This window comes from Sebastes umbrosus, chromosome 4 (genome assembly GCF_015220745.1).
Source record: "Sebastes umbrosus isolate fSebUmb1 chromosome 4, fSebUmb1.pri, whole genome shotgun sequence".
Lineage (NCBI taxonomy): Eukaryota > Metazoa > Chordata > Actinopteri > Perciformes > Sebastidae > Sebastes > Sebastes umbrosus.
The window spans coordinates 24953519-24980012 of record NC_051272.1 but is presented as its reverse complement, the minus strand read 5'-3'; the positions used below and the strand labels follow the sequence as shown (position 1 = coordinate 24980012).

General features: G+C 42.3%; 1 protein-coding gene across 2 annotated transcripts; it reads right to left on the bottom strand.

Annotated features, from left to right (window-relative positions):
• Nucleotides 1–477: 477 nt before the first annotated feature.
• On the bottom strand, nucleotides 478–19208 carry ptpn5 (protein tyrosine phosphatase non-receptor type 5). Of its 2 annotated transcripts, none has more exons than XM_037767888.1 (14): nucleotides 18866–19208; nucleotides 15277–15385; nucleotides 13400–13676; nucleotides 12706–12828; nucleotides 12498–12593; nucleotides 11428–11684; nucleotides 11161–11353; nucleotides 10618–10702; nucleotides 10205–10284; nucleotides 9855–9992; nucleotides 9614–9724; nucleotides 6311–6471; nucleotides 5878–5991; nucleotides 478–2959 (listed from the first exon to the last, which is right to left on the bottom strand). In XM_037767888.1, the coding sequence occupies exons 3-14, from the start codon at nucleotides 13667–13669 to the stop codon at nucleotides 2866–2868; spliced, it is 1722 nt and encodes a 573-aa protein (XP_037623816.1). In that variant the 5' UTR covers nucleotides 13670–13676; nucleotides 15277–15385; nucleotides 18866–19208; the 3' UTR covers nucleotides 478–2865. The 2 variants fall into 2 exon arrangements, with proteins under 2 accessions (XP_037623816.1, XP_037623817.1); XM_037767889.1 differs by lacking the exon at nucleotides 18866–19208 and adding an exon at nucleotides 18689–18842.
• Nucleotides 19209–26494: the final 7286 nt, after the last annotated feature.

Below are 26494 nucleotides of genomic sequence, written 5' to 3'. Positions count from 1 at the left end.
AGTGAACCAGCATGCACCTTTAAATGGAATGCAACCATCATTAATGTCGTTAAATACACCTGTGCTTTCCCTGCTATGACATGTCAAAATGTCGGCCGTGAAAAAGGTCTGTTTTCTTTTGTTTGATTTAAAGCCTTTGTTCTGTTGCTCTGCCAACTCAATGTGTTAGTGAGCAAGCACATGAATGCAGGGTGAAAAAGCTATTGGCAGTGTGTGTAATTACATTGTATATACTGACACCTAGTGGTAGAAATATCTAACTTCACACTGAGAATTTTTGCAGGTGCAGTAAAGGTCACATCTTCAGCTCAACACAAAGCCAACATAGCTTCGGCATAATCATACCTTTAAATCTCAAAGCTATATTTTCATTACAGCCTTTATATTTTTAATTTTGAGCCAGAGTAATTAGCTTTACTGATGCTCTGGTTTAAAAGGAGGTTTTTGTGTGATTGTGAAGAGAGACAGCAACACAGATTCATGAAAATCTACCTTTATTTGGATGCAAAAACTCACAACTTAAAGCGATACTGTAGCAGGGGAGAGGAATACTGATTGCTGGTTGGTTGTATGTCTGACTGTTTGGCTATTTCGTCATCCCCGTTTTGATCATCAGAGGAGGACCTTAAGCATTGAAAACTAGCACTCAAAACAAAAGTTGTTCAGTCGAGTACACTGGACATTATCAGAGGATTATGTCAAACGTCTGACAACAGATAGTAGCTTTTCTTATCAAGTCCTATTTTCCTGTAAAAGGTAATTTTGGCAGTTTAATTTGCTAGTTGATTAGATGTTTATAAATTGGTCCGAGTCCACACAGATAACTCCATCCTCTGATAATGTTCATGACTGTTGATCTGATAGATAGAAGTTGTCTGAGTGTGATTTTTTGTTACATAGAAAACTGTCTTCACTGTTTTAGCTGCCTTATACACATAGCAATTATTTCTCATGTTGTCAACTGAGAGTGGCCCAGATGGAATCGAGAGGGGACTGCGTAAAAAAACTCAGTCTGAGGTAAAATTCTCCAAGAAAAAAACGATAAAAACATACACAGAAAGCAAAGCATATTAAAGCAAAGCCTAAAGGCATAAAGTAATAATACTGAAGACTGAACATAATCTATTTATTTTTCTGTACTGTAAGGTAACTTAGGTAGTTGTCACATTTTTGTTCTGTCAAATCTTGCAATATAAACCGATGGTTTGATCCACAGTATGAGCTACATTCCATCATGGTGTAAACGGAAATATACACAAGGCATCTACTCGAAAGGATTGTATCAAAATGTTCTAAAAATATCTCTGGTTGGTTTCACAAAAGCAAACTGTATCAAAAGCATTGGCCGAGAGCAAGCAATATAATAGGCTTAAAACCCTTTTACACAACAAAAAGCAGGACAACCAATCACGTCGCTTTGATTGTGGACCTATGGAGTCCCATACAGCACATGCAATCCATTAAACTCAACACAATCAAAACACAATACGGAAAGAAAAAAACTTTTACGGCTGAACATCAGAGACAACCTTAGTTGGTCTATTGTGCTTCATACAGATTTAGGCCTGGCCTGTCTATACAACAATCATGGGCTTCTCACTTCACGGATGTGTTCAAGCTACTGTTGAAAGCGGAGACATCACAGAGCATGTAACTCTGAGGGCGATCATGATAGCAATGGGACATTTACAAGAAGATTAGCAGTATGTGATGATCCGTCATCAATTCATGGTGCATTTTCTTAATGCAACCTTTTTTGCTTTCCTGCGCATTACACTTCCCTGTGTGTCTATGTCAGATTCTCCACAGCTTTGCATTGATTTTTCCGACGGTCTGAGTCTATTCCTGGCCTCTGTCCCCTCAGTGTCGCCGGCTCTGTGACGCCTCCGAGTGTACGTCTATGTGGCCTTTAATGCTGGAGTTGTTTACTGTAAACATCATGGGGCCATGAGGACTGCACAGGCAGCATGGTAAAACTGTAATACTGTAGATTGCACAGAAATCCTAATTAGTTAATTAATAACCTAATTGTTATACATTCCTATGTTCCATAACATTGCACATGCCTTTAATGAACACTTAGCACCATGCAACCTGAAGATGAGGCGGCTCCTGAATGCATCAAAAAGTTGAAACAGGCCTTCTATAATGATTTTTTTTTTTACATTAAAAGTGAGAGTCAGTGAGAGTCAATGAGGAAAGATTTTCACTTATATTTCATGTGAACTTTTACATCTATATAGTGTTTAATATTTGGCTGGCATTTGATCATTTCTGTAGATTTTAATTATGCTGGCACTTACAGTATACTGCAGAGGGCTCTTATTATTGACTCTAACTTTGGGAGACTGAACTTGAATTTCCTCTTTACGGCAAACTGACACCGCTGCAGGTGAACTGATCATACTTCCGTTTAACCGTTTGATAGCTGTACATACAGTATGTGAGGGGGCTAAGTACTAAATGAGGCCTTGAATGACAGTAACATGATACAAAATCCTCAGCAGTGCAAATGAAATGATGTCAGGAGGGCGGGCTTGGATTATTTCGGGGCCTGACTGTTACGACTCTCCAGGACTGCGTGGATTGATGACACTAAAGTGTCTGATCAGGATTTTTGGGGGCTCCAATCTCCAATCCCTCCTCCCTATGTTTGTTCTGCTCAAAGACATACAGTAAGCAAAGCTTTCATGTCAACCATTCAGTCCTGTCTGAGCGAGCCTTTCTTGGGTGAAGAGATTACCATGGTTTGAACTTGTTAAAGGGTGAGATTGAGATGATGCTAGGTACAGTGGTGCATACCACCAGAGGCGGCACAGTGTACAGTGGTGTGTCTCGGTCTGGGTGTGGCTGTTAGCGCTCACTCTACTCCTCGGCAGCGTGAGGCAGCTGCTTCTCATACAAGCTGAGGACGTGATGAACAAACTGGTACTGCTCGCCCGTCTGGATCATCCCGCCCCTGAGAAACATACACAGAAACACACGCACAATATAGCTGGTCAGTCAGTCCAGCACTTTGGTCCAGACTGAGATAACGATAACAATATCAATAACCATTGGATGGATTGCCACATAATTCTGCAGAAAAATTCACTTATCCAGTGAAATATCTCATCTTTATCATCATTGGCACACAATTGTGTACAGGCATTCATGATTCCCAAACAATGTATCCTAATGACTGTAGTGATCCTCGAGCACCACCAAGAGGTTGACATTGTGGTTTTGAGCAAAATTGCCATGACATTTAGTAAAGACATTTGTGTTCTCTCAACACGTTCTCACCCCAACTCCTAACATACCACCGTTTGGCGTCACTTTATTTTCGGCATCAAAACCCCTACAGTTACCATTTGGCGTCACTTTGGGATTCGGCAACAAAACCACTCTAGTTAGGTTTAGGAAAAAACAACATGGTTGGGCTTAAAACTACTATGTTTGTAGCCTTCAGTGAAAATGACACTGAATGTTGTGAACACGGGACACGAACAGCGGTCTGCCGGATGAAAGCCTTGTGTTTGTTGGACCCATACATCTCCCCTCCTGCCCACCCGGTGTGTCTCTTTCGCTCTTTAAACTATGTCACCACACTCCCGGCGTTCTTTCTCAGAGCGCTTACTGCCGCGGATGGGTTTACATTATAGTTAACGGAACGCCGGTGCGTTTTATACCGGCGCTAAAGGGTGCCGTGTGCGGCGGTACTGAACGCCGACGGCCGTGACAAAGCCTTGGTATTTAACACCCTGGGAATGAGAACGGGCTGGTTCTCCTCAAAAATAATTATAATAAGTTTGCTGACCCTTAACGTTTCCTCTGGCACGATCATCACAACATTTTAATTCCTCCAGAATTTTGGTTTATACCTGCAAAACTAATCACATTCCCATCAGCCTCAGTTCTATGTTATGTTTAGTATCAATTAGCAAATGTTAGCATGCTAACATGCTAAACCTATGCCTGCTTAACATCAGCGTGTTTCATTGTGAGCATGTTAGCATGCTGATGTTAGCATTTAGATGCATACATAGATCTTTGGTATGGCATTCATCAAAAGCCATGTGTACAATGTCTTGTAATTGCTTGTGAGTCTCTTTTGTCTTAAAGGACCAATGTATAGCATTGAGGGGGATCTATTGGCAGAAATGGAATATAATATTAATAAGTATGTTTTCTTTAGTGTAAAATCACCTGAAAATAAGAATTGTGTTTTCGTTACCTCAGAATGAGCCGTTTATATCTACATATAGAGCGGGACCTCTTTAAAAAAAGTCCGCCATGTTTCTACATTAGCCTAGAACGGACATACCAAACACTGGCTTGAGATAGGGCCATTCACGTTTTTGCGTCAGCCGCTGTAGTTCTCCTACACGCTTGGCACACAGGAGAAGTTTCAGTTGGTTGCAATCTGCAACATCGCTGCTAGATGCTGCCAGATCCTACACACTGTACCTTTAACATAGTTTGTTGCTGCAGCCCAGAGCTGTGTAGTTGGTCCTGTCTTACTGTAAGGAGCAGTTCACCCAAATTTCAAAATGAATTTCTTGATATTGAAATTCGAAACAGAGAACAAAATAATATAGACTATATGAGTACTTTGGCTACTTTTGTTTAGGTACAGCAAGTTTTACATGTTTGTATAATAGAGGGATTTCTTTGTTTCTATACAGTACATGTAATTACTGAAGCTGCTTATTCGAAACTTCACTGATGTCTCATGTGTTGAAGTAGCCTCCATATTTTCATTCCAGCTTTAATTTTTACCTTATTGAAGTAAAAGTGTGTCACCATTTAGCAGCTCCAGCAAATGATATACAACACATTCTCATCCCAATTGTCCTTCTCAAACAGCACATGTATCACAATAGACTATGAATTTTGATTTGTCAAACACAGGTGTAACTTATAACACCAATAATGACTGCATTCTACTCAGGTATGTCTGGGTCAGAGCAAAGCTATTGTGCATGTAGAATATCTAGCATGGCTTACTGGGACACTTAAATGGAATAGAGCCATAAGGAATTAGTTATTAGTTACATCTGTGCTTCTCCTGCTATGACAAGTTACAATATCTATTGTGAAAAAGAGATCTATTAAAGTGTTTTGGAGTTAGAAATATTTTGTGGCCACATTTGTCTCATGAATACTCCGGTTAACTTACTTCTAGGGTGTCCTCATGACCACTTTACTTGGCTAGAAAAACACTTCAATCAAGCTGCATATTGCAAAAACATTTAAATTACGCTGAATATTGCAAGAAGGCTGTGATTGACTTTAAGGGCCAGTGATTTGATTACATCTAGCGGTGAGGTTGCAGATTGCAACCAACTGAAACTTCTCCCGTGTGCCAAGCGTGTAGGAGAACTACGGTGGCCGCCGCAAAAACGCAAAAGGCTCTCTCATTAGAGCCAGTGTTTGGTTTGTCCGTTCTGGGCTACTGTAGATACATGGCGATGCAACATAGTGGACTCTGTGAAGAGAGGACCCGCTTCGTATGTAGATAAAAACGGCTCATTCTAAGGTAACGAAAACACAAAACAAATTATTTTCAGGTGGTTATACATGAAAGAAAACATACTTATTAATATCATATTCCATTTTGACTAATAGATCCCCCTGGAATGCTGCACACTGGCCCTTTAAGTGGTGTAACACACTGGTTGATAGTCCTATAAACTCAAAATTTTCACAGAAGTTAAATTTTTTTTCACAATTAAAACTTGAGCTTGCAGCAACTTACTGTAACTCGTGATTTGAAACCACCAGATCAACAGAAACATACGCTAACCCTTTTCTTTTCCCATAACAAACAGAGATTTGATGCCAAGAACTAAAGATAGACACGATGAGCATGGATAAGGGCTAAGAATATCTCACCTGTCCAGACGGAGCTGGCAGGTGGTTCTCAGGATGTCAACCACACCCTCGGTCCTCAGCTGCTTGCACAGGATGGAGGTGGCAATGAAGCAGCCGGTTCGACCAATTCCAGCACTGCGGACAAAAAGTTAGAAGGACGCAGGAGTAAATGGATGGATCAATGTATTGATTAACACTGATCCCATAAATTTGATTAATGCTAAATCTTCCCTGGGGAAATCAGACAGCGGAGGATTGGAAGAAAGCAAATGCTCTGATGCCAAGTCGTTAAAAAAACAGCAGTAAAAAGGGTTCATCTAATATGAAACTGGGCAATATTCCCTATGTATGTATATTATCAACATGGGTTTATTAAAGACCTTTTGACGCAGCTTCCTGAACACATGTTTAACTCTTTATTTGTCCATATATCACAAACAAGCTACTTTTGTACCTGCAATGGACAATTATAGGGCCACTGGAGGGCGGGGCTTCCTCTCGGGCCCTTTCCACTTCCTGCACCAGTTCCAGAAGAGGTGGAGCCTTATCTGGGGTCTTCTGATCAGGCCACGAGGTGTACCAGTACTGCCGCAGGCTACGCTCCTCTCCCCCACACTGGCACATACACAGACACACACAAACGGGCATTCAGGCATAAAATACGGATGTGTCCATGATGCGCACACATGTACTTGAGACAGACTCACTGAGAATGATTTCTGATCAGCCTGTAGCTCTGCATGCATACCCAAATTGTTACCTTGGTGTTAGTTGCTACGACAACAATGAACGCAGAGCAAGACAGCAAAAAACAGTGAGGGTTATAAAATATGAGCTTACATAGTCTATTCCTCTATTGCCTGAACTGTAACATAATCAAATCTATTCCCTGAATGTCAGTCTGACGATAACCATTAATCCAATCCAGATAAACAACATAAACAACAAGCTTTTAACTTGAATAAACAACAAGCTTTTAACTTGTAGAGCACAGTTATATAATGATCCCCTGGAGCTTAGCAATCAGATACAGGCTGCATTTACTGAATTATCATGTTTGGTTTGCTGTCAATGCCACCATGACCCCAAATTCGATATAATGGACCCATCATGAGCGCATGAATGGAACCGAAAAGTGCAGCTACATCAGGAACGTTGCATAAACTATTGGTTCTCAACCAGGGGTCCGGGGACCCCCAGGGGTCCTTGACGGAGTTCCAGGGGGTCCCCAGAAAAATGGGGAATAGTTTATTTACTATTTAATTCACTATAGAAGTGAGCTCAATGTGAGTTAGAGTCATAAGAGTGACGTTACGGTCACAAAAACAAAAACTACCAAAATCTTTTCCGATGAAGGTCCCTGAAGCGATATTTGGGTCAGTGACCTAATGTGTAACAATTTACACAAAAAGGGTTGAGAACAACTGCCGAAACCACCGCCCAACACACACATCTGTGGTAAGTCTGTATGCACGTTGATTAGTTTGATGAACAAGGGCGGATCCAGACTTTGTAAATATCTGGGGCTCAGCCCAAACCTAGGGGGGTCCGAGGGCATCCTCCCCCAGGGAGATTTTTTCCCATTTACGGCAGCTATATGCACTATTTTTCCATTTGATAATAGAATACGTAAAATATCTGTACATCATTTGGGAATAACTTGATAGTTGCCGATGAAAAAAAATATCCTCCTGTAGAGCCTACGTCCTATTTTGTATCTATTTGACCTCCAACTGTCTTCATCATTCTGAAACCATAACACAACAAATGTTTGGGATGACTAATTTTCACTCGTGCCACCTAAAAAGTAAAAACAATTGTCTGATGTTACTATTTTTAAGTTACATAACATAGGTAGGTTAGGAATTTGGCGTAAACAGCATTACTAATTTTGAAAGCTATTTTTGTTAAACTATGCTGGAGTTGAGTTCACAGAATGGAACAAAGACCACGCCTCATACGTATCCCATTTCCGCAGCTAAAGTATTTAAACAGACCTGATCCATTCACTTCCCCTTGACTCAGCTTTCACATTCCTCCCCCCAAACCCAGTTTTTCCTTTTTTCTTTTCTCTCACCCTTCTTTCTCTCTCGTTTGATTATAGGAACCACTGGGGGCTCTGCAAACATCAGAGCTCACGAAGAGACTCAGAGTCTCGACAACCCCGGTTCCCTCCGCCTCCAGCCAACACCGGTCCATCACCGCTCTCCTACAACCATACTTCTACAACACCTCTTCCCCTCATGCCCCACCTGCAACCCTTCATCCCTATCCCCTCATCCCTTCATCCCTCGACCACCATCCCTTCATTCCTTCATCCCTCGACCACCATCCCTTCATCCCTCATCCTCCTTCCTAACCCATTCCCCATTCATCATCATTGCTCCCCTCCATCTCAATATGTAATAAACTATTACTACTAAAACTTTGTTAGTGAAATTAATGTTAAGATGACAAATCTGCTACATTTGAATTCATGCCATAATAATCTGGGCTGCTCTAATTGCAAATCAAGGATCCTCAACAATGCCAAGTAAATGTGGTCTTCGATACTCAGAATTTGGTCAAGACGTAGCGGACATAGATGGCTATATTTCTCCAGTAAAAGAACTTTTGCTCCATTCATTTGCTGGTCCAGTCAGAGAGACTTAGGGGAAATGACACAGAGTTGAAGGTATTTTAAAACCTAAACGATTCGGGGCTTTTGAGAAAACATTCAGGGCTGGAGCCCCAGAAGCCCCCCTTGCTCTGCCCCTGCTGATGAAAACATTTACTTTGGCAAAAAAAGAAAACTTGGGTAGTGTTTGCCTGGCATGTTGAGAACCCAGAAACACAATCTGATGTGATGGCAGACAAGTCGACACTACAGTGCTTCATGTTTTTATTACATAGTCTAATATTACTCTGAACAATCATCTGAAAAAAGAATTTCGACACACAGTCAGCCAGTTGTCAACAGATATACTGCAGGTAAGAGTAATTTATTGGATTTATTTGTCCAGATTTTGAGATATCCATCTATGAGATTTTTACTCCCACACTAATACAATGGATATGACCACTGAAAGTCAGTATTTTAAATACTAGATGTTTGGTAGAAAGAAGTTCCAATGAAAATGGTTCACTGTGAGTGCTGTGAATTATACAGAATAATGAACCATAAAGTTCACATTTGTGGTTTTGAGTGAAATGTCTCAATAACTATTGGGTGGATTGCCATGAAGCATGGTACACACATCCATGTTCCCCTCAGGATGAATCACAATAACTTTGGTGATCCCTGAACTTTTCATCTAGCGCCTTTTGTCTGGGCAAAATTTCAATTGTCCAATACTTTGGTTTATGACCAAATACCTGCAAAACTAATGACATTCCCATCAGCCTCAGCTAAACTTTGTGTTTAGTGCTAATTAGCATGGTAGTTTGCTAACATGTTAGACTAGATGGTGAACATAGTAAACATTGTATCTGCTAAACATCTGCATGTTAGCATAGTCACTCTTAGCATGTTAGCTGATATGTTACATACAGCCTCACAGAGCTGCTAGTGTGGCTATAGACTCTTAGTTTTCTTTTAATGCAACGTTTCAATGCTGTGAGTATCAGAAATCAAATGACCTGGATCCCGCTGGAGATAAATGCACAAATAGTATTTTTCCAATTCGTTTGAACTGACCCCTCAACTTGTTTTCAGCATTGTTGTGCACTATATTCACCCTTTTTTGTGTGACATATTAACAGCATTTCTGTGTCGTACCTTCAAAGTAAACACCCTCAGACTGTAGTCATCCTCCTGGGTTACCGTGACGACGGTGATCTCGATGCCCTCATGGGTCACAGTGTCCTCAGGCCAGTACTCCGCACATTTCTGCAAAACACAATGGACATTACCGGTGGATTTTTTTAACTATCCTGTTACCAACTTATCTGTCCATTTATCCATTAATGCATCCATCCTCATCATCATCATCATCATCACCATCACCGCCCGGCCTGACCTCGTTTTTCTCCTCCAGGTTGGTGATCATCACTATGATTGGGCATCTCTCCTGCCACACCATCCTCCAGAAGTCCCCAACTGTGTTCACGGTGGGACCCTGTGTGGCAATGTACGCACAGTCCTCATCCCCATAACCCTGCACAAACACACACACACACACACACACACACACACACACACACACACACAAACACGCCCAGTCTTGTCACATACAATTATCTGTTTCTACTAACCGTTAGCAGGACACACATTGACAATGCAAGGTCATATCCATGGAGAATGAATAAAGTTACAGTTGCTGCATCACAGAGCTGTGCTGGGGCTACAAATGCACATATTTCCACTTACTTTGAGATAATTAGCATTGATGTAAGTAAGGAGGAAATCGTCTTCATCCTGTGACTTCAAGATCACTCTGCTGTGTGTGTCTGGAGGTGGACAGTGTGAGATTAATGTGAGAAAGAGAGACAGATGGGTTGTAGTTCAAAAAGATGACAGCAGAAGAAGATGGGAAATAATATGAATGCATACACACTGCATCTCATCTTACGGCTCGGTTTTATTACAAGTTGGTTTGTGTCTTTTTGTGTGCTGAATCTCAGTGTGAGTATCAATATTCTGCTGCACAGAGAAAGACCTTTTACAAACACTTCTGAGCTAAATAGTTGATGAGTATGTGAAATTATTAAAGAGAAACAGCACGAAAAAGCAGTTTTTACAAAATTTACAACCGCACGATCTCTTGTTGCAGCAGTACTCACTGGGTAAGATGGTTTTGTAGCGGTTCTTTCTCACCAGCCCCGGGTAGTTGTACTCCTTAGGGTCCACAAAGTTCATGGGAGTTTCCTGCCGATGGTACACAGAACAATGGGTGCAATAACAATCAGTCCTTGCAGAAATGGAGGGGAAGTCCTAAGCATGCCTTCTACTAAGCAACACTAAGAAAATAATATCCAACATTAAGTCCTTCACACTAAAGTGTTGTCTAATTGTACATGATTGAAACTCTACGGACAACTCATGTGTGGTCTTGAACGCACATCTTTCTGCCTAGCAGACGCTGGAATCCTCTGTGGGTTTTCGTATGCAAATATGCCTGTATCTATCCTTCCTTCGCCCACTAACACACAGTGGAAAAGCTTACGGGTGTGTGCAGAGCTCCGCTGGGTGTGTGTGTGGGTGTGTGCATTTGTGCCTGTGTCTATGTGTGTGTGTCAGTGTATGTCTTTTTTTCCGGTGAGTCTCTGTTCATCCCTGTTAATCTAAAGCGTGTAGGTGGGTGAGCTGCTGTTGCTGCTGCTCACATAAAACTCCGCCTGCAGGCTCTGGTCATCCATGGCCCGTTCGTGTAGCATGGCAGGGGTCAGGCTGTGCGTTCCCTGTCGGAGGTACTCCTTGGCCGTCTGGTCTCTGGGGGAGAGCTGGGCTCCGTAGCCGTAGGGCTCGGTGCAGCCCGGCGAACACATGTCCAAGGTCAGGGAGACGTTGGAGCCCCTCCTGTGTGACACATATTGAATCATACAAATGCTTCTCATATTTCCATAAATACCCTCCTGCAGCTCAACTCTAACCTCTCCTGAAGCCCCACTGGTGTGACAGTGAGGGTGATGGCGTCTCCATCCATCCTGTTGTCAATGCCCATCTCAAAGACCGGCGTCTGGGGCACTGGGTCCATGTCCAGTAGATCCTCCTGAGCGTCCGTCCACTCTGACAGGGTAAAGGAGGGCTGGCGGCTCACAGACTGACGCCGATCGCCGATGTCCCGCGGCACTGTACCTGACGACCACAAGCCAGTGCCGTAACGCCACTTGCACACCATGTGGACGACCTGGCAAGAGGTGAGTGGGAGGAAATGTGTATCCGATTTATCTGCCAATAAACACATCAATCAAGCAAAGAACTAGTCAATCTGCAAATGAAGAAATTAAAGATCCAGTCAATCTTCTTTCTTTCAGAGTCGTGTTCCTTGATGGTAAATTGCAATACTTCAACATCCACCACTCGGTGGGTGTCGGCCTCAATCAGGGCTGTCCCTTGTCACCGATCCTGTTTGTGATTTTCATGGACAGGATCTCAAGGCGCAGCGGGGGGGAGGAGAGTGTCTGGTTTGGGGACCTCAGAATTGTGTCTCTCTTTACAGATGATGTGGTTCTGTTGGCTTCATTAGACCGTGACCTGCAGCACGCACTGGGGCGGTTTACAGCCAAGTGTGAAGCGGTCAGGATGAGAGTCAGCACCTCCAAGTCTGAGGCCATGGTTCTCTGCCGGAAAACGATGGATTGCGCCCTCTGGGAAGGGCCCCAAGCGAGGGAGTTTAAGTATCTCGGGGTCTTGTTCACGAGAGAATGTAAAATAGAGCGGGAGATGGACAACTAGTAAGAGGCCCCGGGACAGACCCAAAACACGCTGGAGAGATTGTATATCTTGTCTGGCCTGGGAACGCCTCTGGGTCCCCCAGGAAGAGCTGGAAAACGTTGCTGGGGAGAGGGACATCTGCAATTCCCTACTAAGCCTACTGCCCCTGCGACCCGACCCCAGATACGTGGAAGAAAATGGATGGATGGAACATCCACCATAACCTCACATTCAAGCAGAAATTACCAAATGTTTGAAATTTTGCATAAAAACAAGATTTGGGTACCATGATAACACAGATGGCCACACCAATGCCTGCCGTTCCATGAACAATCCAGTTGTGCTCTTTGGTGTTCACAACCTCCCTCATCAACACCATGGACTGGGCAGTACAGAGAGAGAAAGATAGGGGAAGAGGCAGTTAGACAAAGTCAGTACTACTACAGTCTCCATCCAAAACAAACAGCTGGTTAGATCCGGGACACGACACTTACGTCCACTCCAAAAATCGGGTGGCAGGGTAAGATGAAGCCAAGGTAGAAGTCGATGACCTGCAGGGCTTTGTAGATGGAAGAGAGAGGTCCGTTTCCTTCCACCACAAAAAACACCCAGTACCCCTGGGAGGAGAGAGGGAGGGGAGGCAGACTGTCACTGTGAACTCTCCTGTCATTCATGCTCTGGTAATCACGCAGCGCTGTGGCTGCTCTCAGGTGAAAAGAAAAGAAGACGGTCTATTACGCAGGCATAACAAATATGTAAATTGACCACATGATGTCTGGTGTCATAATCATGGCAGCGTTTAAAAGGCTCTTATTTATTTTTATTTTTTTACATATGGTAATGTTGCATCTGTCAACTGAGACAGAGATAAGAATACAAAAGAAGAATCGAATTCTTGCCCAGAAATAATGCCCTAATAAAGCACACTGTCAAGTAAAAGAACTTTAGAGAATATGAATATGTAATGACGCATATGATAAGAAAATCATTGTGAAAAAAATACGGGTCAAGTTGATAGAATACCTTGTGCTCAAGTGTCATTTGCATTGCTAATGTTGCAATTACACTACGGTGGATTTTTCATACTGATCTGCATCACTGAAAACCAAAGCTTGTGCAGGAAGGTCATCTCAATCTAATTTAAAGCAGACATTTGAGTAAAAAAATCAAACAAGTGATATGACATACCGTGACTTGGGAGACGGCAAACAGTGCAGCCCAGCAGTGGATCTCAATCACCAGCGAGTACACCTTGCGCATAAACACTTCCTCTCCCTGCGGGCTTTGGCCCCCGGTGGGCCCATCTTTGCATTGTGGGAGCCCGTCTTTTTTAGGGGCTCCATCGCCTATTTTATCAGACTTTGTGGGCTCATCGAGCCAGACGGGGTCCTCTTCGGGCTTCAGGAAGATGGAGTCCTCGGTGTGGGAACGGGTGGAGCTGCTCAGCCGGCGGGTCATGATCCCCCTGTTAAAATGAAGGATATTTGACATGTCTTCTCTCTGTGACCATTAGCCTGTTACAGCTGGATTCTGACTTTATTATGTGTTGCCATGTATACAATCTAAAAATTCAAACAAAATACTGAAAGATTACGAGTGTGTTCTCCAAGAATGTCCAAAAGACAGTTTAAAGGAAATAAATACAATGTGTGTGCTTTAGTTGTTACTTTAAAGATGCTAAATTTGAAATTCAAGGCAATAATATAGCAACAAATAACTATTTGCTAATGATATAGAGGAGTAATGCATGTTAGTGCATGCAAGTCCCGTGTGTGTGCACCACGTGGCTAGCTAAGGGCCGCCGCTCTGCACTGCGCTCATACAGCGGTTACCGCTGATAACGCCGTCCTGACCCAAGTTGTCGTCATAGAAGTGTAGCGCCCACACTCCGGTTCCCCTCCAGGTTAGCTCTGTCAGCACTGTTGTTGTTGTTTGCACTGTTAGCGCTGCGGCGTTAGCTGCCGTCGCCGTGTTGAAAGCCATGTAGAGGCAATCCTTCAATCAAAGATATGCTCTGAATTTCAAATTTAGCACCTTTAAGCCCTTATCAGCACAAAAAGTCCAGTGTTGGATGTGTTGTTTTCTGTTTTTGAGACCTCTGACACGGTGTTAGATTATAAGACACTCTGCGTGAACAACATTTTGCATGCAGACATCAAACTTAAAAAAATAAAGTTTTTCTGTCTCAAGATAATTAAAAATTAAAAATTAAAATTCGCAAGCAATCACACTTCAATGCTTTTGGTCTTTGTTACTTATTGTTACTAATATAACACACGTGCACAGGCGACAATTCAACAAAACTACGCATTGATTTCCAGTTCAGTTGCATCCTAGTTTTTTTACTGATTTTTTTTTTTTTTAAATGAGCGTGTATATGACAGAAAGAGTTGCATTTATTCCACAGGCCTATTGAGATGTATAGCTAAGCAGCCTGGAGTGGCTCTCATCTCCGGATCCTCTTGTCTCCCTCAGATTGGACTCTATTGTGTGAATGTGTGTGTGTGTGTGTGTGTGTGTGTGTGAGAGAGAGAGAGAGAGAGAGAGAGAGAGAGGCTCTATTGTGGAGAGATGAGTCAGGGGTAGCGTGTTTACAGCCCTGTCCGTCGCCTTGGCAACAGAGTGGCTCTCATCCCTCTCATCCGTCCTGAGCATTATCATCTACTGACAACACACACACACACACACACACACACACACACACACACACAAACACACATACAGCCTCTCTGTATCAGTCAGCAGTGTATTCAAAGCCCTTTTCCGCCCTGCTCTTTTGTCCTTCAACCATTAATAAAGGTGTTTTGCACATTTGGCTGATTACCGCCACGTGGTGCGTGCGGATGTGTGAACGCGGGGGCCCGTGAGAGTGGTGGTGTGGTGTTTGTGCACATATCACTGTTATTTGAATGTGTTGCTCATGGCTAAATTTGTCACCAGTGAGTTTGGAACAAGTTTTTAGTTGTTGTTTTTTTTATCAATGACTACCAACCAACAATGCAGATTAAAATGACCTTCCAGTTGGCTTACTGGAATGTGAAAAAAAAGCCTGTCACATGACTCACCTATGATAGATGGCAGGGAACTGGGGAGGGAGTCAGATCACATGATCAAGTTAAATCCTGTATCCTGTGGCAACCAGCCGTTGTCAGCCATTGTGTGGCAGAGTCAAATCTGAAAGACAGAAGACAAACATTACATAAAAATAAAGGAAAGAGAGATGAAGCAGCTCATTTAAACACACCGTGTATCTAAATGTTATACAGTAAGAGACACCATGTGACTCAAACTGAACTGGTCACGCTGAGACAAAGTTGGGAATCTTCTAATGATGGATCAGAGTAGCACCTTTGTCAGCTCCCAGCTGTGGTTTCATGAGTGGAGGATGGTGATGTAAGGTGACACAGAAACTGTCAATATTTCTCCCCCTCTCTTTCTTTCTTTCTCTGCCTCTCTCTCTCTCTCTCTCTCTCTCTCTCTCTCCCTACGAGGCGGGGATGATTCGAGCCAGACTGAGCAGACACCCTCAGAAATACATTCAGATTGCTCCAGTCGAATCAGTATGCATGAAGTCAAGCCTTCTCCTCTCCTCTCTCTCATCTCCCCTCCTCTCCTTCTGTGCCACTGGACCCTGTTGAACGAATGAGGTGAGCTCAGCGGAATATGAGACCACACCAGTAGCAGGAGCTATGTCTCTCTGTGTGTGTGTGTGTGTGTGTGTGTGTGTGTTAGAGAGAGAGAGAGAGAGAGAGAGAGAGAGAGAGAGAGAGAGAGAGTGCAGGTGTTGAACAGAGGGGAGCTGCTTTGAGTCCTTTTCTATCTCTCTTTGCTCGCTGCAAAGGTGGTTTTGAAGTGATGACGCCAGTTAGCCCGGCCCGTAGTCATGGCAACGTGCATACATACAATGTACACACACATACAACACACACACACACACATAGATTGTGTTGTATAAGCTGAGAAAGTTGAGCGTGCTTCCGTTTTTTAAACAATAGATGGACAGGTAGATGAGTGGATGGAGGGATGAATGGGAGGAAAAGCAGCTCTTTTTTTGTGTGTGAAGGTTGTCTGAGGCAATGACGCAGTGAGGTTGGCGTTTTGGTAACTGTGGCAACCAACATACTGTAGCACACACACACACACACACACACACACACACTTTGGCAGGCGCACTGCATGAAAAACGAAAAACACAAACATACATCTGCACTGGGAGAGCAGTGACAATAATAACTAAAAAAAATTCTGCCTCTCTTTGCTTTGATTCTTTGAGGTAAATATCTTTGTTTTTTCTGTCGCTCGCTCTGGCTGCTGAGCTTGGTGAGTTGTTTGGTACATTTAACCAAGGCTGGGGCTTGGATTTATTTTAGAAATACTGAGGTCAAGAGTCCCACCCTCACACCTTTTGACCAGACACCAAAAATAAAGACACAAATTCTTTAAGAAACATTTTTTTCAATGGTTAACCGTTGTATTTAATTTCCCAACATGCCATGTCAAAGTCTTTTCTTACTGCCAGGAATTCTGGTAGGTAAATACTAAATACGTTTTTATTTACAGAGGTCGTATAATTTATATATAGTAGCATAAATAATACTGAAAATCTGAATATAAAATGTAATGTTCCCCAGTACAGGAAATAATACTGAGGACATGACCTCTGTGTCCTCAGTGGTGAGTATGGCCCTGCATTTAACCCTTTAACAAACCAAGACTCATTTGTTTTTATGGCCACACCGCCCATTAAATGGAAATATTCTAGATGTCTTGTGCATCATTTTGTACACATTTCTCACAAATTGAGCCTCATTTGGCACACATATTTGGTATCTTTGGAGGTCCTCGCTAGAATTTAAGATAAAGTTCTGTGGGCTTGAACAATGGTGGTAGTTGTTATTACTGTAATACCTATAAATGATAATAAGCTGGTTTTTTTTTTAGTTTATACACAATGTTCCTGTTGATTGTTGGGGAGCTCATAACACACAATAAAGTTGTTATTAAAAATTACACAAAATGAGAGCGTGACCGACAAAACCAAGCTGCAGCAACAAACTGAATAATGTAGCAGAGGGAAGCAGTTTGACTTCAATAAAACACCTTGGACAGTCTAATGATAAACAAACTCCAACACCACCATTCAAGCTGAATATAATGTACAACCAAGGTAAGTGGATTCACGGCAAATAAGTCAAACCTGACAACTGATTCAACCTATTTCCTCGCCGAAGGTCTACTGTCTTTGGGTCCTTACAAACACCACCCCCTCAGTCTTCAAATAGAGTATGTGTGTAGCGTTGCCATTGATCTCCGTCCATTCAAAGCACCCAACATCCAGCTGAGTCTGAACGGAGCCATACAATAAGCCTCGGCAGAACCACAGGACCGGGAAGGACTGTCTGCTGACAGCTGTGTTAAAGCTCTTTCCCTGCAATCAGCAACAAGGGGAATTAATCTGGTTTATTTCTTTATTTTTTTCCTTTGGTGACAGCTGGCTTGAGTTTTTATGGACATTCCTGATGCTCCCAGTGTGTCCGTCTGGGAAAACAATGTCTGCTTTTCTATTTTTTTTTATAAATGGTCAGGATTTGTTTTGCTTTTCCCCCACAAATCTCATCATTTCCAGGTGAATCAAAGTATCGAGCGTGTTGTTGAAGTGCTGAATGTAGCAGGGAGACGAGGTAAGAGGAAGCTCTTACTGAAAGTGATGACGGGATGGTAACGTGAGATAAAGTCACGAGGGCCCAAGAAAACCTGCCTCATCAACCTTTCTCTGTCATACACACTCACACAGATAACATCTTGATATCAATACACACATAAGCCCACAATGACCTTAGAATCAAATACCCAGCAAGCCTTGCAGCATCCTCCTGCATATCACAGAGACAGATAATCAATCAGCTCTATTGTTTACATACACTCCTACAATCCCTTGCAGCAGCTTCCAGGGGCGTTTCAAAGAGAAGTTTCATTAACAAGTGTATAAACTTACAATTCAGCTTCAGCTATACTGTATGAATAATTGAAATGTGCTGCATAGCGAATTGATTTGCAGCCTGCTGGAGATAAATATGGATTACTGGTGACAAAGGATTGCGTTACATGATTGCATACTGCATCAAAACACCAGTGCAGGAACGGCTTTCTCTGGCAGTCATTCATGCTAAAGACAAAACACCATTCATATCACGTACATGGCTACGGTGAGCTAGAGCGACCACACAGTGCAGAGCTGGATGGATTAGTAATGAATCACCCAGGGAGGTGGACTGTTGCATCTCTCTCTGGTAACTCCCACATTGTCACAGAGACATGATACAACACAGAGGAAATCAAGCTTTGAATAATAATAGATGGAGAGAGGAAAAACACACAGTCAGAGCAGCACCGAAGAACCAACCTGTTGGCAAATGATCAGCTTTAATAATCAGAGAATAAACACGTACATACAGATTCTCCATCACACATCCCTACCTTTTCACAGCCAGGAAAGCGCAGCAGCCATATGAACCGTGGGGGCTTTTGCTGAGGAATTGGTATTCACCTCATGTCGCACAGCCACGGAGGGGGAAAAGAGAGGGGAGAGACAGAGGAGGGCTGGAACAGTCACTCACCCAGAGCCTTAAGTCTGGTTAGGATAAGTCCTCTTACCTGGCTGAGCCCGTCTTCACATCGCCATCTGCCGCTCTGCTCCCTCTGAGCCAAAGGACCAGGAGCCAAAACACCAAGAACCACGGCAATCCCTTTACTGCTCCTCTGTCTGGGGGAAGAAGGAGTGTGTTTGCATGCAAGAAGGAGACAGACTGACAGTGTGTGAGGGTAGGACAGGCAGAATCTACCAATGTGTGTGTGTGTGAAAGAGAAATATACAAAAGTCTGATGGTTTTCCTTTTGTTTGTATCCTGGAGGAGAGAGAGAGAGATCCACAGGCGGCAGCTTCGTCTAGGTATATGCAGCAAGAGGCTGTACGGTAGCCTTGGCAACAGAGCCAGAATGAGGGACAGTGAGAGAGCGAGCGAGGGAGCTGGAGAGCGAGAGAGCGAGAGAGAGGGATGTGTGTGTGTGCATGTGTGTGTGTGTTAATCACATTGTGGGCACATAAATCTGTTCACACAGTCACATTACGGGGACTCACCTCCAAAAGATCGCTCCCACATGATAAACCATTACGTTTTAGCGTTAAAGGATGAGGCTTGTGATATTAAATATTTTAATTATTGTCAACAAATGCTATAAAAATGCCGAATCCAACAGCAAATGTGTCCTATACTGGTGAGTATTGTGTCTCCAAAGCCTGATATATCTTATTCCTCTGTGCCACAGACCTCGATCGTTGCTGCACTGGGTGACATGTTTCTTCATTACCATGAACATGGGCACTGTAGTTTATTTTGAGTCAATCCTACATACGTACACCGCTCTGCTGCCGTAAACACTCATTAGAGCATCGCATTTGTATTAATCCGCAGCTGAAAATAGTCCCCAACAAATGTACTATTTGCTTCTGTTTGAGAAATGTTGGCTAAAAACTACAGTGTCCAGCTGTTCTAGGAAATTCTTTAGCTTTTTTTTAAAAAAAAAAAAGAAAAGAAAAATCATAATTATTACTCGTTATAAAGATTTATGTCTTCAGTCAGAATGAATGGGTTTGGACAATAAGAAAATAATAGAATATCTCCAGCCTTATCTTTTAGAGTAAATATGTTCTTCTTAGTGACAACACGTGTGCGTGTGTGTGCGTGTGTGTGGGTGGGTGGGTGTGTGTAGGGGAGGTTGGAGTCGGATCATAACACATCATCCCCCCACACACACACTGTCACCTCCTCTGCTTCCAAGTTGGCTCTGCCACCCACCTCTCACCCTCTCACCCTATTTCTCTTGATGATGAGCCCCCACTCATCATCACCCAGGTCTTTTTCCGCTATCCATCGTTTTTTGTCATCCCTATGCTCTCGTTGCTCTTACTTATCCTCTCGCGGCAGTCCCTCCTGCTTCCTACGCTCCCCCCCAGCTCCCTCCTCCTCTCTTGCTCCCTCTCTCTCTCTCTCTTTCCTTACAACCTCCTGTCATTTCTTGTCTCTCCCCCCTTCAGTGTGCTGTGCTCTCTCTCTCTCTCTCTCTCTCTCTCCCTCCTTCCTGTCTTGCCATATGGTAGCCTTTCCCTGTCAGCTCTCTGAACTGAGTAGCAGAAAACAGCCACTATAAATACTGGGGAACACAAACACTACGTCCATTTTTTTTTTTCAAATTCAAATTGGCTTTATTGGCATGACCATATAGCAATGCCAAAGTATGTTGTGTAAGGTTTACAATGTAGCCTGTGTATAATAAATCTGAATGTAAGAAAAAGACAACAAATGGTAGCCTATGCACATTACTACACTATACACTGCTGTACTAGTGTACATTACTACAGTATACATAGTATACTATGATGCAAACAAAGCATTCAAATGTGCTGAATGCAAGATCGGAAGCATTTCTATTGCCTCTGCAAGCCTCTCAACTTGGCGCGGGCTGAGGCGGCATCTCGCAGCTAAACGGTGTTAACAGCGCTAACATTGAAAACAACCACAAAAGTGCTGACAGAGTTAACAGTGTTTACCTGAGGGGGTACCGGACGACGAAACCGACGATGCTGTCAGTCGGGACGGAGTCATCAGCTGTAATCGCTGTAAGAGAGCAGTGCAGAGCAGCGGCCGTGAGCTAGCCAGTGGGGCACGCTCACATGCACTAACATGCACTACAAACGCGCACGGCCCGCTCGGCTATGTCAGCAAAGCACAGAGAAGCTCGGATTACAACACACACAGGGTGAGTTGCCTCCGTTTCACATCCAGCAGAGCAACTTTAGCATTCATTTGGAGTCTTATTTCTAGTCTCTAGTCACTCTCCACCAACTCCTGAGGGAAATATCTGGCTCTGTGAAAAGTTCCACAATGTTGACCCCATGATGGCACAGACAAGGCAGATGAGGACGATAAGAGTGAACCAAACAGGAAGGTTTTGGGCTGGAAAACCAAAACAATGAGCTGAAAGATGCTAAAAAGCTCCGTAGAGCTGAGGCGAGCTGCAGAGTCCTTAACCGTGAGAACCACAAACTGAGACAGACATAAATACAGACTGAGTGAACAAAACCTGACCAATTAGACTGGTTGATACACATACCTGGCAAAACAGACTGTGTCATTACTGCTAACAACAAGAGGTAGACAGCAAAAAACATCCTGCTACACTGCAGCCTGGAGAAAGACAGAAGTTCTATATTAAAATACAACTCAAGTACTAAAAATTCAATATTTACTCAGGGGTAAAACATAATACAATAGAAAAGTACCCTCACACTGAAATCAGAGTAACCCAAAAGGCATCGTTCGACATTTTGGAAAATATCGTAAACAAACAAGATATAACGTATTAATTAGTGAGCTTTAGAGGTGCTGGTAGGCAGATAACCCGACCTGTGGACAGGTAGTGGCTAGCTGTTCCCAGTCTTCATGCTGAGGTAAGTTAAGCTAAACGGCTAATGGCTACGGAGGATGGAATCTGCCAAAATCATAAATAAATATATGTAATTAAATGTAGCAAAAGTAATATTGAGAATAAATGTAGCCACTAATTAATTGATAAAATGTGACATAAATTGATATTTCTGTTTTAATTTGCTTCTTTATTTATTCATCTTTGTATTAATTCCCTTATTTAATTATTCTTATGTTTAGTTTTCCCTTTTATTTATTCATGTATTTATTTTCATTAATTTTTAAATGTATTTATTTATTTATGCATTTATTTTTTATTGAAATATTTTTGCATTTATTTATTTATTTTATATTTATTTTTAAATGTATGTATTTACTTACGGATACATGCATTTATTTATTTATGCACAATTTTCTCTTTGCATTTCACCCCTTATTTATTTCTCGAAACTTATTTATTTCGCAATTCTTTACTGTACACATTTCTTTTTACATTTCTTTATGCATTTCTGCCTCATTATGCAAATGAGAGGGCTAACTCAACGTGTGCCATCATGGGGTCAGGGTGCATGACTATAATACAGTATTATTGTTGCTACATTTAATGATATATTTATTTATTTATCGAGTCATTTATTTATTCATTTATTTTTTTATTTTAGCAGGTTCTGTCCTCCATAGATGGCATTTCATATTTACCGTACAGACATGAGAAGGGTATTGATCTTCTCATTTAACTCTCGGCAAGAGAATAAATACCAAAACTGGACTGAGCTCCTTCAAATTCTTATTTTTAATTTTTAAAATTACCTCTTTTTAAATTATCAGTATGTAGTCCATTATGATTAAAGTCCATTGTATATGTATATCACCTCGTCTCTTTCTCCCTCCCTTCTTTCTTCACTATTTATGACCCACTTCAGAGTCCTCTCCTTTCCGTCCATATATCTCTCCCACACACCCTCGCCTTCCCCCGCTCCAATCAACTAAATGAACTTCTCTGTCCTTCCTTATCTTCTCCTCCTCATCCCTTTTTAAAATGACCTCACACACACACACACACACACACACACAAGCACACACAGGTACACACACACAAGGTCAGTGTCACACAGTGTAAACGGTGAGTGTGAAAGCATCATCTAACCTAATTAATGATACAGGAAAAGAGGCTGATATTCAGCGGCCTTGAGCTGTCTGGTTCTCTAGCAGCTACACTGAACTGTTACATCACTTCCTCATTTTCTCTCGCTGCGCTACACATTGACACTGCATTTTTCTCAAGCCATTCTACTGTAATGTGGTGCTTGAATTTGCAGGGAGAGGAAACAGGATTTTAAAATGGTTACTTACTAGAAAATTTGGGTAAATAAGATACAGTACATATCGAATTACAACAGCATCAAAATTACCAAATTTGTCAAAATAAGGAAGATCATAATAATGAAATTAAATTCTCAGTGTAAGTCTGTGAGCTGTTGGAGGAGCAGCATACCACTAGTAACAAATGGAGGCATCTAGTGGTCCTTATGGCTCACTGCTGCTATCTTTATGAATGACTAGAAGCCAGCTGAGTCTGTCTCGTTACTACATGCTTCTGGGGTGTTTAGCCAAGCGATATTTAGTGTTGTGAGTTTTTAACAGGCTAATTGGGCTTAAAGCTTTCCTGTCTGTTACTAAACCAATGCCAATGTCAGATTTGACTGTGACTCATCATATTACATCCAGGTGAAGATGGCAGCTTGCAGCCAGCCTATCTGGAGCCATAAAACACAATCTAGCGCAGACAGGCTGGCTAATCATGCTGCACATTTGCATTGGAGGGAATCAGGGAGCTGTAAAGTGTTCATCTGATGACCGCAGGCTGCTGCAGTCAGCTTGTTTCCTCTAGACACACTGTGATACTATAGAGCGTTACATCTGTCTGTATTTACTGGAATGCTAAATGAAATATAGTGAGATGTATTCAGTCAGTCACAGGTTTAAACAAAACACAAGTCAGGCATCAAAATTAAAGGGAAAGGCCATTAATTGTTACTGATACAATGGTAACACTATAGGCCTACAGTAAGGTACACAAATACCTGTCTAAACAGTAACTGTTTACTAATTAAAGCGGATCGCTACTGATATTACAAATAAAGATCCATTTACATATCATGGGAAGTTCTACTGAGCCTGTGAAACAGCTGTGTAGTCCAGTTGGACTGGAGGGAGTTTTCTAACATCTGAGACCCCTGAAGTGTATCTTAGTTTGGGCCTGAAAACTACAAATTTACATAGAATGGAAAACCTGTGTTTAAAAATGGGGATTTCTGCAGTGACGCTGCAAAGACGGCGACAGCACAGATGCGGAAGGCCAGAAAACGCTGACTATTCAGAGCAGACAGTGCTTTTTCGGGAGGGGGGCTTAAAGGTACAGTGTGTAGGATTTGGCGGCAGTGGTGTGGTTGCAGATTGCAACCAACTGAGTACCCCTCTGCTCACTTCTCTCTTTCCAAGACGGCGGTAACGTGTGCCGCCAACTGCAAAACCGCGCTATCGCTGTTTGCCACTACTTTAGGAGCATGAAAGTTAGACAGCGTCAGGCCGTAACACGGTTTTACACTCTGCGGCTCACGTTACCGCAGTTTCACAAGCGTTTCGGAAAACTATGGTGGCTTCCGGGTAATGTAAAAATGCGAAAGGCACTCTCTAGAGCCAGTGTTTGATTTGTCTGTTCTGGGCTACTTTAGAAATATGGTGGAGCAACATGGCGGACTCCGTGAGACCCGCTCGCTATGTAGATATGAAGGGCTCATTCTAAAGTAACGAAAACACGATTCTTAGTTTCAGGTGATTATACAATAATGAAAACATAGTTATGAATATTATATAACATTTCTGCTAAAATATCCCCTGAAACACAGTGTTCCTTTAAAGAGACAGGCGCTAAATCGGAGCGTTTTAGACAGAGGGTGACAACAGGTATATTCAGACAGACCATATGAGAAAAATAATGTGCTTTTTTGAGCATTAAAGCATGTAAACATGTTCTAGTAGAAACCCCAAATACAAATATGAACCTGAAAATGAGCATGATATGTCTCCTTTAAAATCTGTCTCATGTGATTCCTCCATCTTTGTGGAAGTGTAATACTAAACTGCTTGATTAGCCCTGTAATGAATAGTAAACAAGTACCTCCCGAATGACTAATGATCGCAGTAGTACAGTAGCTTACAAGTGGACACAAAATTATAAGTAATATGTAATCTGCTTCTGCAGTAACTTATTATTATCTATTACTGTATGTAGTCTTTGATTCAGAGGTATTCAGTAACTTTGGCACTCATTCATTATTTTGCTGTTATTTCCTGCTTTACTCCTCACTCATTTCTTGGTATCCACTCTGGACTTTGTGTCCCTTGTGCAAAAATGCTGCCTTTATAAGCAAATGAGATCATTCTCATGCCTTTACTCGGAAAAATAGTTTTATGAAATAATATTTTTTTCTCCCAGTTCCTGTGCCGTTATGTAAACTACTTTGACACGTCTCTGTCGCCTGAGGAACATGGATGTGACCTTGAATGTGGTGGGAAAAAGTGACATAGCTTAACCTACTGCATTGTGCAATTTGTAATTACATACAAGACTATCACAGTTATGAAGGGAAAAACATAAATCAGTTGTCTGACCCAACACTATTGTGTTATATACAGTAGGCCAACAGTAAAACTAGAGCAAAGGGTGGTTGCAGTGTGTGTGATGATGACAAGAGTAGATTAATAATAGGGTCTCAGTTTGCCTTTGTTTATGTGATGCTGCATTGGAAATGACACAATAGTACGTGTTTATCTGTGAATGAGTGAGTGTGAGTCTGTGTGTTCTTTCCAGACCAGTACAGAAGGAGGAAAATGTGCAGAATTTATTTCATGAATCCTGGTCATGAATGCATGTGTTTGTGACAGAGAAAGAAGAGTCTATGTGAGGCTAATCTGGGAGGCAGAAAATACTGAGAAATCAGATGTCTTTAATAGAGTTTTTAATGGAGTGTGCAGAGATAATGTCTTTCCAGTGCATCTCCGCCCTCGCTGCAGGGCTCTGTCACAGCGACCTCACCACCCCACTGTTGTTAACTAGCCTATTTTCAACATCGTACGGTCCCACTGGGGGACGAGACTTCAGATGGGACAGTTTCAAACGCTAGATTAGGAGTCCCTGTTTACTCAAATGTTCAAATCCAAACAACAAGCTCTGACAGCGAAGATGTAAACACACATGTTCATGGGTCATAGCAGCGATTATGACCATTTGCTCCACATAAACAAACAAATGAGAGACTGTTATGCAGATGGAGAGATGGAGAGCAGTTACAGTGGGCATATCCTGCTGTGATAGTTGCTGTGAATCCTTTTTTTCTGCGACCATAATTAGAAACTTTCCCCATATCGAAACACAAATTTAAAGGGAAACATCCCTTGTACGCCCTTTACTGTCACAGTACAGTGTTATCCATGCTTCTGTAATGTGCAAAGCCTCTGTAGTTCTGTGAGTATGTTTAGTTTGTGAGATTGAGAAGAAAGAGAGAGGGAGGGAGAGTGGTGGAGGAGGAAGTACAGAGGCGCAGATGCATCAGGAGGAGTGAGGTCACTGATAGAGCAGCAGAAACATGGACGCTACTGTAGATCAGTGGTTAACAACCCAACAGCCCGGATGGATAAACTCAGGCTCCCTTTATTGTCTCACCCACCCATCATGTTCCAAATGTGTTCATTTGAATAGATCTTAAACTGGATGTTATTTATCACTATTGTTTTT

What these genes read in the sequence shown, in the direction of transcription:
- ptpn5 (XM_037767888.1), bottom strand. Translation starts at nt 13,669, where the DNA reads ATGACCCGCCGGCTGAGCAGCTCCACCCGTTCCCACACCGAGGACTCC. An exon ending in TGGCCATCTGTGTTATCATG is followed by an intron (nt 11,685 to 12,497) that starts GTACCCAAATCT and finishes ACCTCTTGCCAG; the next exon opens with GTCGTCCACATGGTGTGCAA. An exon ending in CTACAAAACCATCTTACCCA is followed by an intron (nt 10,285 to 10,617) that starts GTGAGTACTGCT and finishes GTCCACCTCCAG; the next exon opens with ACACACACAGCAGAGTGATC.